We start from the raw sequence: 17,169 nt of genomic DNA on the forward strand, positions 1-17,169 counted from the left end.
TTTTGTCTGTTTCTTTCTATCCTCAGCTCTTCAGCATCAGTTTCCAGATAAATTGCACTCTCTACCTTTTTACTCAAACCCACCCATGTGGGTGAGCTATATTCTTGTCTGTGCCCCAAAACTTACATCTCAAGCTTGTTAATGAACACCTGAACTGCCTCCTTGGTAGCGTCCAAACAGGCATTCAGCTTTTTTTTTTTTTTTATTACCAAGTTTCTGGCACAAACCTTTTCATTAGTTCCTCGGCCCATTGTGAGTGTTCTGAGGGGGGTCTCTTCAGATTAGGGAACAGGAAGCAAGACCTCCCTCCCTTCTCCAACTCTTACCCCCCCTCCCTTCTCCAACTCTTACCCCCCCCCCCCCCCCCCCCCCCCTGTTTTTTAAGATGTGTGGCCCACTGTGCATCGCTTATAAACCCACCCTGGGAGAAGACGTACCTGACTCCCCCTCATTAGGCCAGCGTGTAGTGGGTGCTCTGCTCCCACCGAAGAATGGAGCATTAATTAGCATTCTCTGCAGGGAGGAAGGCCATTAGCACTTAATCAGCACTAAGAGTAGTATTCGAATCGGGCGGCTGGTGAACGCAATATGCTTTGACTACCAATTGGCATTTTGCACACTGTTGGAAAAAGTGTTCTCACCCAGAAATGACGGATACTTGAGCAAAATTGTGCCATGAACATAAATTGCACTGCTACCTTTTGGTTGCAAGAGAGATGACACAAGTCATGGAAAGTGGTGATCCATGGAAATGGTTGTGGATCAAGCTAACACTTGTTTGGGAATTTTGAGTACTGTATTTTTTGTACCTATCACAACAAAAAAAAGCTGATTTTTAATTTGGCAATTTTAGGGGAAATATCTGAATCAGTAATCACCTGCAGCTACATTTTCGGGGAAATAAATATCGGAATCAGTAATCACCTACAGCTCCCAAAGAAATTAAACAATAGCTCACTATGATGGGACATTGTGATTACCTAGGAGTTAAGGTTCTCATTGGAAATGCATAAATATTGTCACATACTGTTTTCTTTCTGTTCTAACTTTCAATGCTGATAATACTGGTTAGATCACATTTTAAGAATTTTTTGTTTTAGCTACTTTCAGTTTTTGTTATGCGTTTGACCTATAAAAGCATGCAAATTTTGCCATACATTTATAGTTGTGTCGTTCTAGAAAAAAAAATCCAAATCACTCTTCTATTTGTTAGTTTTAGTATTATGAAATGTGCAAATAAAAAAAGAACAGATTTTGAAACAAATCCATAAAAAATACTTGTATTTACAAAAGAACATCACAAAATATTAATAACATGTCATTTAATCTTATTTCAAAAATACCAATCAGGACTACCTTTCAAAAAATTGGTCACTCTAAATGTGTATGACAAATATTGGATGATTTTTGCTAATGTAAATGGCGAGTGGGTCAGGGTCAAGAAGAACCAAAGCTTTTTTTTTTTTTTTTCTTTGGGTAATCTGAGCGGCAGAGAGCCGTCATTTGCCAATTGGGTCTGAATAGGATTGAATGTCGTTTTCCCACCAGGAAGGAGGGATGGAAGTATGTTGGAGGGGTGAGGGAGGGGGAAGCAAGCAGTGGTGTGTAATGCTAGAGTAAAATTAGAGCTTTGATGGCAGCTAATAGCATGTGATGGGTGGTACCCATGTTGGGTTTCCAGGAAGAACGCCTCAGGTATATTTACGTCCCCTGTCCTGTCCCTCAGCCAAGTGCTGACACACCTTGGAGATTATGCCAGGCCAGCCTTCCTTCCCGCAGCTGTAATTTCTGCCCGATCGGCATAATTACACCTCTCCAACTTCAAGCCTACCTGTGTCTCCTGTTTCCGCGAACTGTCCAGCTGGGTTAAATGTTGTTGCAATGCCTTTAAGACCGTTTATTAAAAAAAATCAAATTCAAAACATTGTTTTTTTTTTTTGTTTTTTTTTTTAGACACTTTGACAGCTTTGTCTGAAAAGGCTCAGCATTATGTGGTGTAAAGTGAATTAAAAAAATTCTTTAAAGTTTTGAACAATAAATTTGAAAATAGAGATCTTCACTTTCACGGATTTTCTTAAAAAAAGTCTATGTTCATATGTGTCAAAATGATGGCGATAGTAATATAATTGGTCCATCCCTACACTCCAAGGCTCACATTTGTATATACCCAAACCACATAGCTTTGTCTTGCTAAAATTTGCTAGCTAAAGGCATAGGCAGAATTTAAAACAAACATACACAGGCTAATAAATCTTAGTGTCACTAGAGCAGCAGCAAAATAAACAGTGCAGCAGCACAGATAGACAATCAATATCACAAAACATTCACTCACTCGGTCTCACAACTTTAATAGGTTTACGGATACAAGCCATGTGATGTTCAAACTCCATCTGAATCGTCTTAAATCTGCATCTCACGGTCTCTAAGTATCCATATCAATCTGCACCAGTCAGCTCCAGATTGACAGACAAGACCATTAGCTGGATCATCTTCATGTGCAACACGAGCAAACGAGCGTAACTTTGGAATTATTTTCGAGCAAGTGCTGCCAAAATGAATCTTTTCCCACTCAGGATCCCAAAATAACATTATGTATACCTTGCAATGGTATAAATTAACCTTGCGGCCAAAGTTAAGCTCACTTTTGCCTTTGTCAGCGGTCGAAAAGAGTGTGGTGCATTCAGCTAGATATCAAGCCTATGAAATAAATGCTTCCCATATGCACATGCAGATTGCTTTGTTTTTGGAGCCCTTTCACAGCCATTTACACAATAGCGCTCTTTTCGCACCCGGCCCGGCCGAGCCTCGGAAAGCTCCAGGTCACTATCCCCGGCCAAGTTTTGCAAGCTGCCATGTTGTCTATTCTGCTCAGCTATTTAGGAAATGTTGAATATCAACAATGGCCTTGACTGGTGCATTGTCAACTTTTGTATGAAGCAATCTCGACTGAATGAGATGGCTCCCAGAGCGGCTGCGAGGGCTCAGCTGCACACCAGTGTGGGACCTGACGCCTCTTCTCTTCCTCTCCCTGCAGACCCGGAGGCTGTGGATGTCGCCGCTTATTCTCGCACTCCTGGAAGGTGTGTTCCAACGGTGGGGAAAGGCAGCCATCGGACAACCCGGTCACTGCTCGGTGAGTGCTTTTTATTTTCGAGTCGGAGGGGGAGGAGAAGAAAAGAGGGAGGGAGTATTTCAGACTGGGGGAGCTTGGGCTTCTTTTGCTTTGCTGACAGGAAACACCATGATGACGCCTGTTAGTTTGTGAAAAAAAAAAAAAAAGATCAGATTGTATAGTGCAGCACAAGATATGGCATTGATATGAAAGTCAGATGTAGAAAAAAAGTCAATTATTAACAGTGGTTGGAGAATCTTAACTGCTTTTACAATAACACAAATGTGATTTAATGTTACTTGCAATGAATGTGACAGGAGTTTAGATTCTTAAAATCATGTGAATTCACAAAACAGTCTTTTCAACAATTTTGAAATTGTTTTCATTTACATTTAGGGATACAATCATTTACATTTATATTGATGTTATTCTTTGGTTTTTTTTGCTGTGCCTTTATGTCTTGATTTTTACATAAAAACAAATAGCTTTTAGCTGTATTTTTAGCACACGCACGTGTTCGAGCATTTTGTTTTGTGAACTGCTTCAATGCATTTATGTTGCAAAGTTTGCTTTCTGTGTTTCTAAGCATTCCATCACTACTTAAATGGAACATTTGTTCCCTTTTGCTTCGGGCTCGCATTGCAAATCTCACCGCTCATCTGTTTCTCTGGCTTTTGTCACATGATGCTCGCAACGCCCATGGGCATTTTGACGTCAGCCTATGTCGACCCCTTTGGATGACTGAAAACGGATGAATTATTCTGCTTCATTCTTACTCCACATATACTGTTTTCTCTTGTGCGGACGAATAGAACATAAAAAAAACATTTTGCACTTGACTTCCACTTTCACTTCATATCTGGCACCAATGTCATCCTCCGGCTCACCTCTCGCCGCCCAAGCGAACGCAAGGTGACCAATTTCCTCCCGGGCCATCCATTATCTTGTCAACACCTTAGCAAGCTGCTAAGCTCTAATGAAATATGCCAGAATCAGACCGCTCATCTCACCACGCTCAAGGTAATTAATATATTTAGAGGGCGATGGCTAACTCTTAATTAAATTAGGCCTCCTTTTTAACGAGACCTTGACTAGGGCCCAAATGGATGAGCGCTATCGGCTTTATCAAGAGCTTGGCTGGCGTGCAACACACGTTTGTCATTTCGGCTCCATTACACATCACGGCAAACTGTGATTTATAATGCTTGTTTGTTTCTTTATATGGGAGGAAGGGGGTGGGGGGTAATAAATTGCCCCCTCTAATTAACAAGCTAAACCTGTTTGCCCAAAAGGCCGACATTGCCCCACAATCAGAGTTGAAAACATCACATCATCATTTTAGAGGAGAGTACAGATAACAACCGAGTGGCATTAATCATGCGCCACCCTTTCCAAAAAAAGCTGCGCTTAATTAATGAATTAAAGTTGCACTGCACATTAATTCTGCATTTTGACAATATTATCTTAAACTAATGAATTTGACAAAGAGTCTGTTTAATTTTTTTTTATTATAAACGACGTGAGATTAGTGGGATCTCAATTATGGGCTAAGACAAAAGAAGGGCTGCTTTGCTTGAGGCCACAGCACAAAGTGCCGACTTGGCATTTTCTTCCAAACAAGAAGCGCAAAAAAAAAAAAAAACCCGCAGAAAGTTCCTTTTGTTTTTGGGGAGAAAGTGAACATGGCAACGATTCAAAAGATACACAGGCAATAATGAGCAGCGTAATTAGCCCGTAATGGTTTTGAAACTGATTGTTGTCGATTGTTGCTCGATAGTGTCTTTCAATGGCAGACGCTTGCTTAGTTTCACTGTTTTTCCTGTGCATGCTTGTCAGTTTTTTTTTTTATTTTTTATCACGTTGCATCTGGTGCTGGTCGTGATTGCGCAAAACAAATGCCGGCTATAACAATAAATTTGTTATCATGAAAAGCTCAGAAGTCATGTTAGTGCAGTAAATGAGTGAACAGACAATAAAACTGTACTCACCGTTATATTATTTATCCTCTGCGAAGATCAACTATTTTAGTGCTGCACTGACGAGCTGAATTTCAACTTACTACATATACTACCGACAATTTAGTACATATCTTGGACTCTTTGACTGTTCCCGATCATGGTCCTTCAAAAACCAACAGGTGCATGCACACAGGTTTATATTCTTCTCACGTCACTTTCTTCTCTTACTGCCACATCTTGTGTAAAATGCCAAAGCGAAAGCACAATATGACTTCATTCATCCTTGACCCAAGGTCTGGTGAAACATTCCAAGGAAGTCCCGTAAATTGGAATTATAACTCATTCCACCTACTTGCACAAACACAAAACGGTGCTAAACAAGAGTGCAACTCAGTGGCTCAGAAGCGCAAGCACATCCCGACTAAATTTCTGCCTCATCGCCAGCCGATCCACTGCGGCCGTGTCGTTTCAATGTTTTATTTTTCTATTTAACGCGCCATCTAGCAAATGTTTGAATGGGGAGAATTTCTCCTAATCTGGCCACAGCCAATTGTCTCAAAAAAGACCTCGAGGAGCAAAGATAATCATGAAGGAATGCCTGCAATGATTTGCTCTCGTCTGCTTTTTAGCCTCATTACGCAATCAGCACCATTATTAGCGCACAAGTCTTACTAAGACGCACATTAGGTATTTATATTCATTATAGAGTTTTTTGCCCCTCTGCATAAATAAAATTGGCCTACTAGTGCACAATTAAATACTACCAGTAAACTGAATACACTGAAGTGACCACTAGCAAGACTATTCAAGACTAGAAAAAAAATAGAATGACTTAATTGTCATTGTACAACAAAATTAAGATATTAATCCAGTGGGAGGTTGTTGCCGTATAAATAAATAAATAAATAAATAAATAAATCGATAGATAAATAAATAAATAAATACATATATTTTTTATATTAATGTGTCAGTTTCGGTTCAGTTTAAATTTCAAAGGTTAGATATTGTATGGTTCTTGTCACACACTTATCTTAAAACACTGTGTACAGCTGTTGCTCCTACCCTTTTGCTCTTTGGATCATCTTAAATTAAATTGCTATGTTGAAACACATTTCAGTAATATATAACTTGTAACTTGTATATACTATTGAAATGTGTTGAAATGCAAAGCATATTTCTATGGTATAACTTATTTGTATATACAATTCAAATGTGTTTCAGGTTATCTATATGCCTTTATTTAATTCATCTGTGACTGAAAACACGCAATGATGACGTAGTTGGTGCAGAGACACACCTTATTAACGAATTTTTCTGATGTGTGTGTTTTTGTGTGCTCTGTAGCGCAACGTTTGTGACTGTAATAAGTGAATTAATCAAATTAACATGCTTAGTCGCTTACTGAACTAAAAAGGTGATGTAGGCGTGCTGGCTTTTCTTGCACCAAATGAGCCGTGATTTTATGTACCTTTTCTTTTTCTATTGTTTCTTTCTTTCTTTTTTCTTTTTTACCTGCTGCCTTCGACTGCAGCGGCTGGCTCTCTGCGTGCGTACAAAAGGAACAGCAGAGCGTGCGTAAACGGCAACTTCATTTGCATCCTTGCGGCATCTCTTTCCCTGCCAAAGAAAAAAAAATCAGGCAAATCTTAATGAGACACATTCCATTGTTGGCCCACTGTTCCGCTGTCACTGAAATGTCATTATTGCTTAATGACTTTTTCTTGCTAAAGGTCCACATGCAGTTGCTGGCCTCAAACAAAAAATAAAAACTTCCAGGGTGGTACTGGTGATGGGGGCATGTTCAATGCATGATGTTTATTGTGCCGTGGCCACGATTATATCGGATTATATGCATGTTATCAGCAGGTGTTGGAAAAATAAATAGCGCCTGGTTTAAAAAAAAAAGCTAAACGTAATTCTTCAGGAGAAATTGAGACTAAAAATCATTAAAACAAATGTGCCAAAGAAAACTGAAGGCGCTTTAAAAAAGACACACAATGACAATATGGGACGATTCCACCCTAGTTAATACATAATAATTTCAACAATTACTATGAAGATTAAAATGTGAAAATGTAATCGAGATTAAAACTGGCTAAAAATTAAATGAATAAGATTGACGTGTTTTTTTTTAAGAATGTGCAGATACAAATCTAAAAAGAAAAGTGGGGATGATTTTAAAGTACACAAAAATACTGTTTTTAACGATGGTAGCAGCTCCGCCCTCTTAATTTAAAATATAAATACACTTCATGTAAACCAGGTGAAATTGAAGAAATATGAGATTTTTACAAGCTATAAATGACGTAAAATCTCCACACACACAAAAGGCAGTAGTGTTTTTCAAATAAATCCTTTTCTGTTATTTTCTTTTATTATAAATTAAATGTTCGCTAAAATGAAGTCATGGTACACATAAACGCATATTTAATATATTGTTTTTAAGAATCTAAAATTGCCATATTAAAATAACAATAACAAAATATAAAAGGCTGTTCTATTTATAATAAACCTAATAAACAAATAAACCTAATCATTGTGATTATTATAATTGTTCCTTTCTGGGCGCTGGTGAACTTGAGAGTCAATAAATCACATCCACGTGACGTAACGCACACTATGCGCACGTCTTACATAGGCAGGCGCTCATGTCGTTGCATTGATGCGATTCAACGTTTCTTTGGAGGCGTCCGAAAAGTGAATGTATTTTCAATTGTAGTTTTACTGCCCCCTTATATTCCCTCTTCACCGGCTTCGAGCGCACACCATTTCCGCCTCATTTGGACGTCATTCACCTGCTCTCTTTTTACCAACACAATTGAATAATTGCTTGAATGTGCACGATATAAGAGTGGGTGATGCCGCCGTTTTTCATTCGAGACGACTGCAAGCGCCCCCCCCTCTCCCCTTTTGGGGTGACGTCATCCCCGCTGTGCTGGTGGTCCCACGTCGCTTAATGAGCAAATTAGCCGCTCTGAGGCCCCTCATTAGCCAAGGGCTGCCTTACTAGTCCCGGCTTGGCTGGTTTTCTCTGTCTATCTTGCGGTCTTGATGGCATTTCCATAAGAAGATTACAAGCGGATCAGCGCTGAGATGTGCGCACACGCACACCAACAAAAACGTGCAGGCGCTAATTGCTGCTTACTTTTATTGGCCTGGTCCAATTTGTCAGGCGCCATTGAACGGGGAAATTAAACTGTTGAGTTATCCCCATTGAGGAGTCGTTCTCTTTCTATTACAAGCCATAAGCATGATTTCACTCTGTAGAAAGAGCAAGGTGAAAGCACCTACGCTTGCTTTGAACGTAAACGATTTGCTGTTAACTAATCAGAACTCAAATTAGCCATCCGGATACAAAACGCACATGATAATTAAAAAAAAAAATTCTCTCAAAGTTGCACTATGATGAAATAATGAAAAAAAAACAGTAAATAGTATTTATTTATTAATTATTATTGCTAGCCAGTTTTTAATATGAATAATTAATGATTGCATTTAAATATACTGTACATACATTAAAATGTACCCACATTATTATAACAAACAGTTTTCAGAGATTAGATCCAAATTTGTTGAGCTCAAAAGTTAAATACAACTGAACTGTACCGTTTCCCCCACCTACCACTAGACGGAGCCCACGTGACATCAACGTGTTCTTTTTGGTGGCAAACACGTTGCTTGTTCTTCTGGGGGAGTACTTTTAAAAATGTCCTATTAAAAAAAGCATCAGTGTCATGATTATACATTAAATGGATAGAATATAATCTGTAATAATGATAATTTCAGTCATTTTTTGTGCATGTTAACATCCTTGTTCAAATGGACCATTTTTTTAACCGGGTACTCTTATAAAACGAAGAGCTGAGACATAAAAATGGAACACATGGCAAACTATAACAATGAAAATGATGGATTCAGAATAAAAACATTGTTTTGTAAGAAAAATGCAAAGATAATACCAGTTTGTGGCATCCAAACAGTTGCAGCCCCTCCACTGTTTCTTCAGGGCAAACTTACATTACATTGGCTGCCTGCAGTTCAATCATTGGCCTGTTGGTGGTGGCAAAGTGCACTAAGATGTGTTCAGGGAAAAAAGAAGAAGTGGGTACTCTTTCCAACCACAAATATTGAAAGTAGACAGTTTAAACAAAGTGTTTTATGTTAAATTCAATTATTCATGGTCAAATATGTTTTTGTGGCTATTCATAGAGTTGTCCACAAATGTATTTCCATTTTTGTGACCAAAAAACCTTTTCAATGGCAAACTCGCATATTGAAAGTGTAAAAAAAAAATATGAAGGCATTTTGTATAGAAACAGTGTTTTAAGTAGAAAACAGTGCACTTCCATGGGAAACAATCACTTTTTCTGCCCAATTTCTTTTGTTGTTGAACAAAATATACATTTTATGTCATCATCCGATCCAATCTACAGGCCAAAATATTGCAATCTTTGAGTCAAAAGTACCTTTATTTAGCACAAACTAATGTTTTAAAGCCACAAATATGATATTAGTATGTGTTTGCATGCAGTGTTTTTTGAGTAGTGTTTAAAAATACGTGGCAAGTGTTTTATAGTTACAAAATCAACTGTTTGTAGAACCTAATGACATTTTCAATCACTTATGCTGCATTATTTACTCGCTTATGAGTGTTAGGAATTGAGATGCTCACTTATTTTAGCAGGCAAAAAGAACCAGAACCCTTGACCCCTGACCCTAATCCCCCGTGTCCTCTGCTCTCGATGATCGTGTCCCAAACGATTATCAACAGGTGTGAGGTATTGGGAGTTTCAACTCATTTAGGGAAGCAAACAAATGGTAATGTCTTCATTTTCATAACCATTAACAAACACGCGCGCATGCACACAAAGCAAGCGTCTCTCGGGTGGGGGTGGGGGAGAGATGGCCACTCCCCTCCACAAGAGGTCGTTGATGCATTACAAATTTCGCCTTAACGAGCAGCAAACGCTTGTTTGGAACCGAAGTTAGATCTGATATGACAACAGGCTAAACTGACTGCTTGAAAATGGTAGAGATTATTTTCCTGCAGAAAATGCCATTTCTACCGTGACACGTTAATATTATTTTAATCAAATTTGAATATAAAGGCATCTCAATCTGTGATTTATTTGTTGACAGCATGGAATTATGGTTTATTTAAAATATATATTTTTTTGCTTTTGGCATATTTATTACGATGTTGAATCAGTTTGGTCCACAATTCTCATCTTCACCGTCGTGTTTTATTATGTCACCAAATTTGCAGAGGCTTCTGCATTTCACTTGCATGAAAGAGGAAACAACGCCTTTGAATGTATGCAATATACTATTAAACTAAACAATTAGAAACAGCTAATGACAAAAAGCACACTTGGCAATATTTGTATTTGAATTTGGGAGTTCTGTTTTCAGTCGCTGAAAAAAATAAACCCATCAAATGTCATTTTGTAAACAAACCTATAGCAAACACAGAGAAAATGATAATATTGTATTTTTTCCTCAAGCAGTACTTGCAAAAAGTTTAAAAGTCGCTAAATTGTCAACTTGTTTTGCATTCACCTTCAGCAATAAACAGGCGCAGCCCTTCGAGCGTTCTGATTGGCTGGCGGGGGGCTGGGGAGGCTCGTTGTGATTGGCCGCCACTGGCTCCATCAGACGGTCCCGGCCCCGGCCTCATAACACGCGGGGCTTGGCCAACAAGTTTGCAGATTTGAGAAGCAAGCCGAGGAGCACCTGCGCGCCAACTTTTTTCCTCCTCTTTTCCGGAGACTAAAACTTCTCTTCGACTTTGGGCGCTCTTTGCCCAACTTTTGTTGTTGTTGCTGTTGCTTTGCCGCGAGAGCGCGCAGCCATCCGGGGTCAGCCATGTACAACATGATGGAGACGGAGATCAAGTCCCCGCTGCCCCCTCCGCCCAACTCGGGCTCGGCTCCGGGCTCCAAGGGTGGCGGCGGCGGTGGCGTGAGCGAGCAGGAGCGCGTCAAGCGCCCCATGAACGCCTTCATGGTGTGGTCCCGGGGCCAGCGGCGCAAGATGGCCCAGGAGAACCCCAAGATGCACAACTCGGAGATCAGCAAGCGTCTGGGCGCCGACTGGAAGCTGCTTACGGACGCCGAGAAGCGGCCGTTCATCGACGAGGCCAAGCGACTGCGCGCCATGCACATGAAGGAGCACCCGGACTACAAGTACCGTCCGCGCCGGAAGACCAAGACCCTGCTGAAGAAAGACAAGTACTCGCTGTCCGGTGGGCTCCTGGCGCCCGGGGGCGCGGCCGTGACCAACCCGGTGCAGGTGGGCCAGCGGATGGACGGCTACGCGCACATGAACGGCTGGAGCAACGGCGCCTACTCGCTGATGCAGGACCAACTCGTCTACCCGCAGCACCACGGCATGAGCGGCCCGCAGATGCACCGCTACGAAATGGCCTCGCTGCAGTATCCCATGATGAGCACGGCGCAGAGCTACATGAGCGCGGCCTCCACGTACAGCATGTCGCCGGCGGCGTACGGCACGCCGCAGGCCGCCGTGGTCAGCGCCGCTGCCGCCGCAGCCGCCGGCGGTGCCGCGGGCAACCCCAACCCGGCCATGGTGGGCCTGGGCTCCATGTGCAAGAGCGAGCCCAGCTCGCCGCCACCCGCCATCACGTCGCACTCCCAGCGGGCCTGCTTGGGGGACCTGAGGGACATGATCAGCATGTACCTGCCGCCCGGTGGGGACAGCGCGGAGCACTCGGCCCTGCAGGGCAGCAGGTTACACAGCGTGCACCCGCACTACCAGAGCGCCGGGACGGGCGTCAATGGGACCCTTCCGCTCACGCACATCTGAGTGAGATGCGTGCTCGTGCGAAAATTCTGACTTTTCCAAAATAATAAAATTAAAAAAAAAGTACTTGGATACTTGAACTTTGGTTGCTGTAAAAGCGAGGCTGTCAAACTCGAGGCCTAGGGGTCACGTTTGGCCTGTAAAGCAAATGAAAGTTGACTTGGGTACATTTCATCTGCACTGAACTGGTTTTACAAGCATTTATGTCCACCAAATCGCTTCTTAGCGTGACGCTAACAATACACCCTTTAAACTGCTGTGTCCAAATAACCCAATACGGGTTACTAAATGGAGCAGTTTTAAGAATGTACTTTAAAACAACTCATTTCAATTCTTATTTCTTTAACAAAAAAGTGGCAATTGTGTGTATGTAATCCCTAAAATGAAGTGATGATAAGTGGCCAACAGCAAAAGTGAGTTTGACGCCCCTGCAAAAAAAAAAAAAAAAAGGAAACAAATCTGCTTTCTTGTTCCGTTTTGGACTGAGATTGAATCCACTTGAGTAAATTGCATTGCAAAAAGACGAAAGGCAGTTTTATGATCACGACGGTAAGCAATCAAAGTGATGTAGAAGAATTGGACTTCTATATATTACATAATGCCACATTTTCATCTGCGCGTGAAAAGGCAAGTGGCCTCGTGAAGAGGCTGGTTTATTTCAGAAAAAAATGTTTACACTTCATTTGTAGAATGACATCTGTCCATACTTGTAGACCTTTTTTTCTTTCCTCTCGCCCCTGCTTATTTTTATTTTTTTTTAGTTTTAAATGAAATATTAAGACTGTGCTGGTCGCAAGCGCAAGTTTTATTTATAGTTCCCTCCTTCCTCTTTTCTTAGCTTGTGAGCCCAATGTTTTGTACATTTTTGTGATGGTTTGTATTTTGTGTTTTTTTTTCCTTTTTGGCAGCGTCAAGTTCACTCGTTCTTCAGAGTGAAAAAGGTTGTTTTCTTTTATTTAAACTGACGTTTCTACTTATTTTAAGACCACCTCTTATTCTTAAATGCCGAATAAATTTGTATGAAACACAATTTTGAGATCTTTGGTTTTTATATTGAATGTGATAGGTGGAGTGCGGATGAACTTTATTTTTCTGTCAAACATTTTTCCTTTACACATTCATTAACCGTTTAGCCAAAAGCTTCTCATTAAAACAGGTTAAGAACATGCATGACGTGGTCAACGCTAGCACATTTTCAAGCCTACCACATTTCAAATTGGTGTATTGTAATTACAAAAATAGACTTTTACAATGTTGTGGATCAATCCTTGAGAGTTATTGAAGCTGTTTAGTCAAAAGCCTAAGAGAATAATTTCCCGATTTGGTTTTAATTTATAATGCCACAATATCAGTATGAATACATAGCCATACGCTTGGTAAAAATTGTTTGTTGGTTTTTAATACACAAATGTTGAATCAAGGCATCTGGACTCTTTGTGTTTGTCAAATTTGTTCTTTTTCTTGTTTTCTGGAAACATTCATTTAGTACTTGAGCAATATTAATTACATAACAATTATTGACATTATTTAACTAACTAAAAACACCCCCAAAAAAAGTTGACCAAATTCAAAATTTGAAGCCAGCAACTTCAATAATATAACATATTTCAAGTTGTGCTCATGTGAAAATTGTCTCTCGCGCATTTGCAGTGAACAAATAAGAGTGACATTCGTACATAAAAATATAAAACTTCAAAATATAAGGGTTAACAACTCATCTTACTTGCGTTGTTGGTTTAACTAACATTGCTGTCAATTTTAAAGTTGTTTTAACTTAAATTACCATTTAAAAAAAATACCAATTGTGTAACCTCTTTCAAATTGTCTTTTAAAAGTGATAATTGAGCCAGACAGAATATGTAATTTCTTGTTCATCTGCATAATGTGGAATTTCAATTGAAATTTGCAGCCTCTCCAGTCCCAAACATGCCTTTAGTGTAGCTTTAAGAGCGGCGAGGCGGCCTGCTGTTGTGGTGTATTTTGGCATCAGTGAGCGGCGGCCACCAAAGAGGTTCTGGGGAGCATGCGCTGGCGTTCCTGCTGGCCTTCCCACACTCTCCTTTATGGCACGACTTGATCCACAAGCTGAGCACAGCACCCGGGATTAGCCCCCACGCACCTTTGTGGAGCGCAAGATTATCCGGACCTCCCTGCATTCACTGGCCCGAGTCGTTCTTAAGTCACTCCAGTGTGCCAGCAAGCCGCCCGTCACTTAATCACACTCTGACTTTTTTTTTTAGTAATTAAGCAGCTTCTCTCATTCTTTGCTCCTCAACGTAGTTGTGTGTGAGGTGTGTTGAGTAATCATGCAAAAGAAGCTCAATCATGGGCGTTTTTCTTGACAATGCCATATCTTGTCGTTGAGCCTTACAGACATTCTGGGTCAAATTTGAGCCATTTTCACATGAGACATCAATAATTTCACAATGAAATGAGATGACTTTTGCTGAATTAGAAAGTAGAAACGACACATGCCGTGACTTTTTGTCCATATTGGGAAGTATTGGTTATTGTTCAAGAGTGATGTTGAAACACTCCAAAGAAGTGTCAGTGTTCCCACAACATTAGCACAGAAACATGCACTGAGGTCCTGGCTGGAATCTTAAAACAGAGAGTCTAAATCTTGCATGACGATTTTTATAGGTCCGTGTTCGAATACGATCATGTTTGATATTAAATGGATCGGATCCTAATCAAATCTTGTTTAACTTCACAGTCATCAGATTTGAATACAATCTTATTTAACATAGCAGGGATTATATATGAATCAAATGCGGGTTGACTTTGTGGGAGTTGAATTTGAATCAAATCAGATTTGATATTGCTGGGATCAGATCTTAATCAAGTCTTGTTTGAAATTACAGTGATCAGATTCCAAATAAATCTGGTTTGACATTGCAGGGATTCTTCTTTTTGTCAAATCTGTTTTGACATTAAAGAGATCAGATTCCAAATAAATCTGGTTGTAATGTTGCAGGGATCAGATTTGAATCAAGTGTGGTTTGACATTAGAAAAATCTGATTCCAATTGAATCTGGTTTGATTGAATTGAATCAAATAAGGTGTGTGGGTCTCACAACATAGACATGCCAAAGGTTTGATGTATAATAGGAATCAAATCCAAATCAAATCTTTTTTGCCATGGCACGGACCCGACCCCAATTAATTCTGGTTTGACAGTATATCGATAAGATTGACATTGCAGGGATTTGAGAACCATCTGTTTTGAAATTTCAAGATCAGATCCAAATCATATCTGGTTTGGCATTTTAGGGTTCAGATGTAAAAAAAAAAATCTGTTTTGAAATGATTGTAGTTGAATTGAAATTGAATGTAATCTAAAATTCCCAAGATCAGATCTGAATCGAATCTTTGTACCAACAGCACTCACTCATCAAGTTCAACCTTGCCGATTTGAAATATGAACTCAGGTCAAGTACTGTAGCTCATATATTTGAGTCAAATCGCAGAATGCAATAAATGGTATCCCAACCCAATAGCAACTTTTCAAGTCATGACCCCATTCGCTGAAAAGTAAAAGATCTTAATCAATTTGGATCCCGATCAAAACCAATAAATCTATCCACCACACCAAAGCTGCAAATCAAGCACTTTTTTGAGTCATGACAATTCCAAACAAGAACCAAAACGCTTGATGAAAAGGTGGACCGCTGGGAACTTTTAGCCTGGCGGAGGTAATGATGACTAATTTTCTATCATTATTTGTAATTATTTTTTCGGGGAGAGAAATATGTGAGGAAGGTGTGTGTTTGTGCGTGTTTGGGCGTGCGTGTGTGGAATTGTAGTCGGACGGGACGGAAAGGGACAACACTGAACGTTCTGGCGATGAGGCCATCCATGATGGGGCCCCCCTTGCCATCCCCCCACTGAGTACCCAGAGGGCCTCTCTCTCTCTCCCTCTCTCTCTCGCGCTCTCTCCCTCTCTCTCGCTCTCTCCCTCTGTGTGTTTCCCAGTCTCTCGCTCTCTGGTGCCCACTCAGCAAGTGCAGGCATATCCCACTTCCATCTGCCTATGACCTCACAGGCCCTGTTTGTTTAACCTCCTCTCTCCAAAAACTAACCTAATTACAGGCCGTGCACATCATGGATTCAGCAGATTCCCCCTGCCGCACTTCATCGGGCAAACCTTTGGAGTCCGGGCAGCACTCACGCAAGGATGCCCTCATAATCCAAAAAGCCTATTAAACATAACTACCATGTGCACCCTGTAGGAATTGAAGGCAGCTATTTTCAGGCAAAGGCAAGCAAGGCAAGGCATAGTAGTTTTATTTATATAGCATATTTTACACAAAAGCTAACACTTAAACCGTTAAAAGCAAAGACATTTCAGACATCTAAAAATACTGAATAATTTCTGACTTTGTAAAGAAAAATTCGGGACGGGTGATATACAATAAAAAATATTGATACCGAAACAAAACCTGGCCTTTTTTCAAGGTATCAATACTTGCAACGGTGATCAATATCAGCATTAGCCGCCTTCTTGTGTAACTAAAATCCAACTAAAACCATGCTCTAAAAATATTATAATAAACAACAAAGTTGTATTTTAGGCAGCGCATTAAAAGATGATACAAAATATTTGTTTGCGAATTATTTTCTGGACCCCTGAGGTGTGTTCCTGGGACCGTCTGGGGAGTCCCACACCCCATTTTGATCACCACTGGCCTACATATGTGCACCTGCACCTCCTCTTTGTGCTCTTGTGCAACGACATGCCCTGGCACTTTCTTCTCCTTCCTCTGCGTCAGCGTGACGAGTGGAAAAAGTCATCAGAGGACGTCGGGCGGCGGAGAGCCGACGTTTATCCTGATGACGTCACAGAAGTCGCCTGCTCGACCGGCCGGGCCGCTTTCTTCTGCAGGGACGCGCCTTTTTGCGAGGTGCACACCCTCGTTTGCGTAATCCCTAACGTGGGATCTCCTGCCGCAGCAAAGGAAGGGCTGACTGCCTTTTGGGGAATCAGACTGGCTGTCCTCACAATAGGGTTGCAAGGCTGAAGCAGTCTTTTACAGGTCACCAAGTATTGTGTAATAAAGTCAAATATAATTTCTCAACAACTCTGACCTTCCTCCTTCTGTTTCAGTTCGTTTTTACCTTTTTTTGTTTTTATTTTAGTCCACGAAAATCCTTGTTCAATTATAGTTTTAGCTCTAGAATTATGGTGTCCCCCCCTGCGTAGCGATTAGGGAACGAGCGAGTGATTCGGAACACAGCCTTCGTATTGATTTGCTGTGGCTGGGATCTCCAGGAGGG

At 40.7% G+C, this 17,169-nt stretch overlaps 2 protein-coding genes across 3 annotated transcripts in view; both read left to right on the forward strand.

The window, feature by feature from the left end:
• inppl1b (inositol polyphosphate phosphatase-like 1b) overlaps window positions 1-17,169 on the forward strand; it is a 60,194-nt gene that overhangs the window by 22,914 nt on the left and 20,111 nt on the right. Inside the window, exon 30 of the mRNA XM_088389865.1 lies at window positions 3,035-3,133. The gene's annotated coding sequence lies outside the window, so the exon portion shown is untranslated. The remainder of the gene's footprint in view (window positions 1-3,034; window positions 3,134-17,169) is intronic.
• On the forward strand, window positions 3,038-12,922 carry sox3 (SRY-box transcription factor 3). Of its 2 annotated transcripts, XM_088392881.1 has the most exons (3): window positions 3,038-3,133; window positions 10,636-11,765; window positions 11,820-12,922. In XM_088392881.1, the coding sequence occupies exons 2-3, from the start codon at window positions 10,936-10,938 to the stop codon at window positions 11,893-11,895; spliced, it is 906 nt and encodes a 301-aa protein (XP_088249007.1). In that variant the 5' UTR covers window positions 3,038-3,133; window positions 10,636-10,935; the 3' UTR covers window positions 11,896-12,922. The 2 variants fall into 2 exon arrangements, with proteins under 2 accessions (XP_088249007.1, XP_088248322.1); XM_088392196.1 differs by having other exon boundaries at window positions 10,636-12,922.

This window comes from Syngnathus floridae, chromosome 1 (genome assembly GCF_059516105.1).
Source record: "Syngnathus floridae isolate MCC-2025c chromosome 1, RoL_Sflo_1.0, whole genome shotgun sequence".
NCBI lineage: Eukaryota > Metazoa > Chordata > Actinopteri > Syngnathiformes > Syngnathidae > Syngnathus > Syngnathus floridae.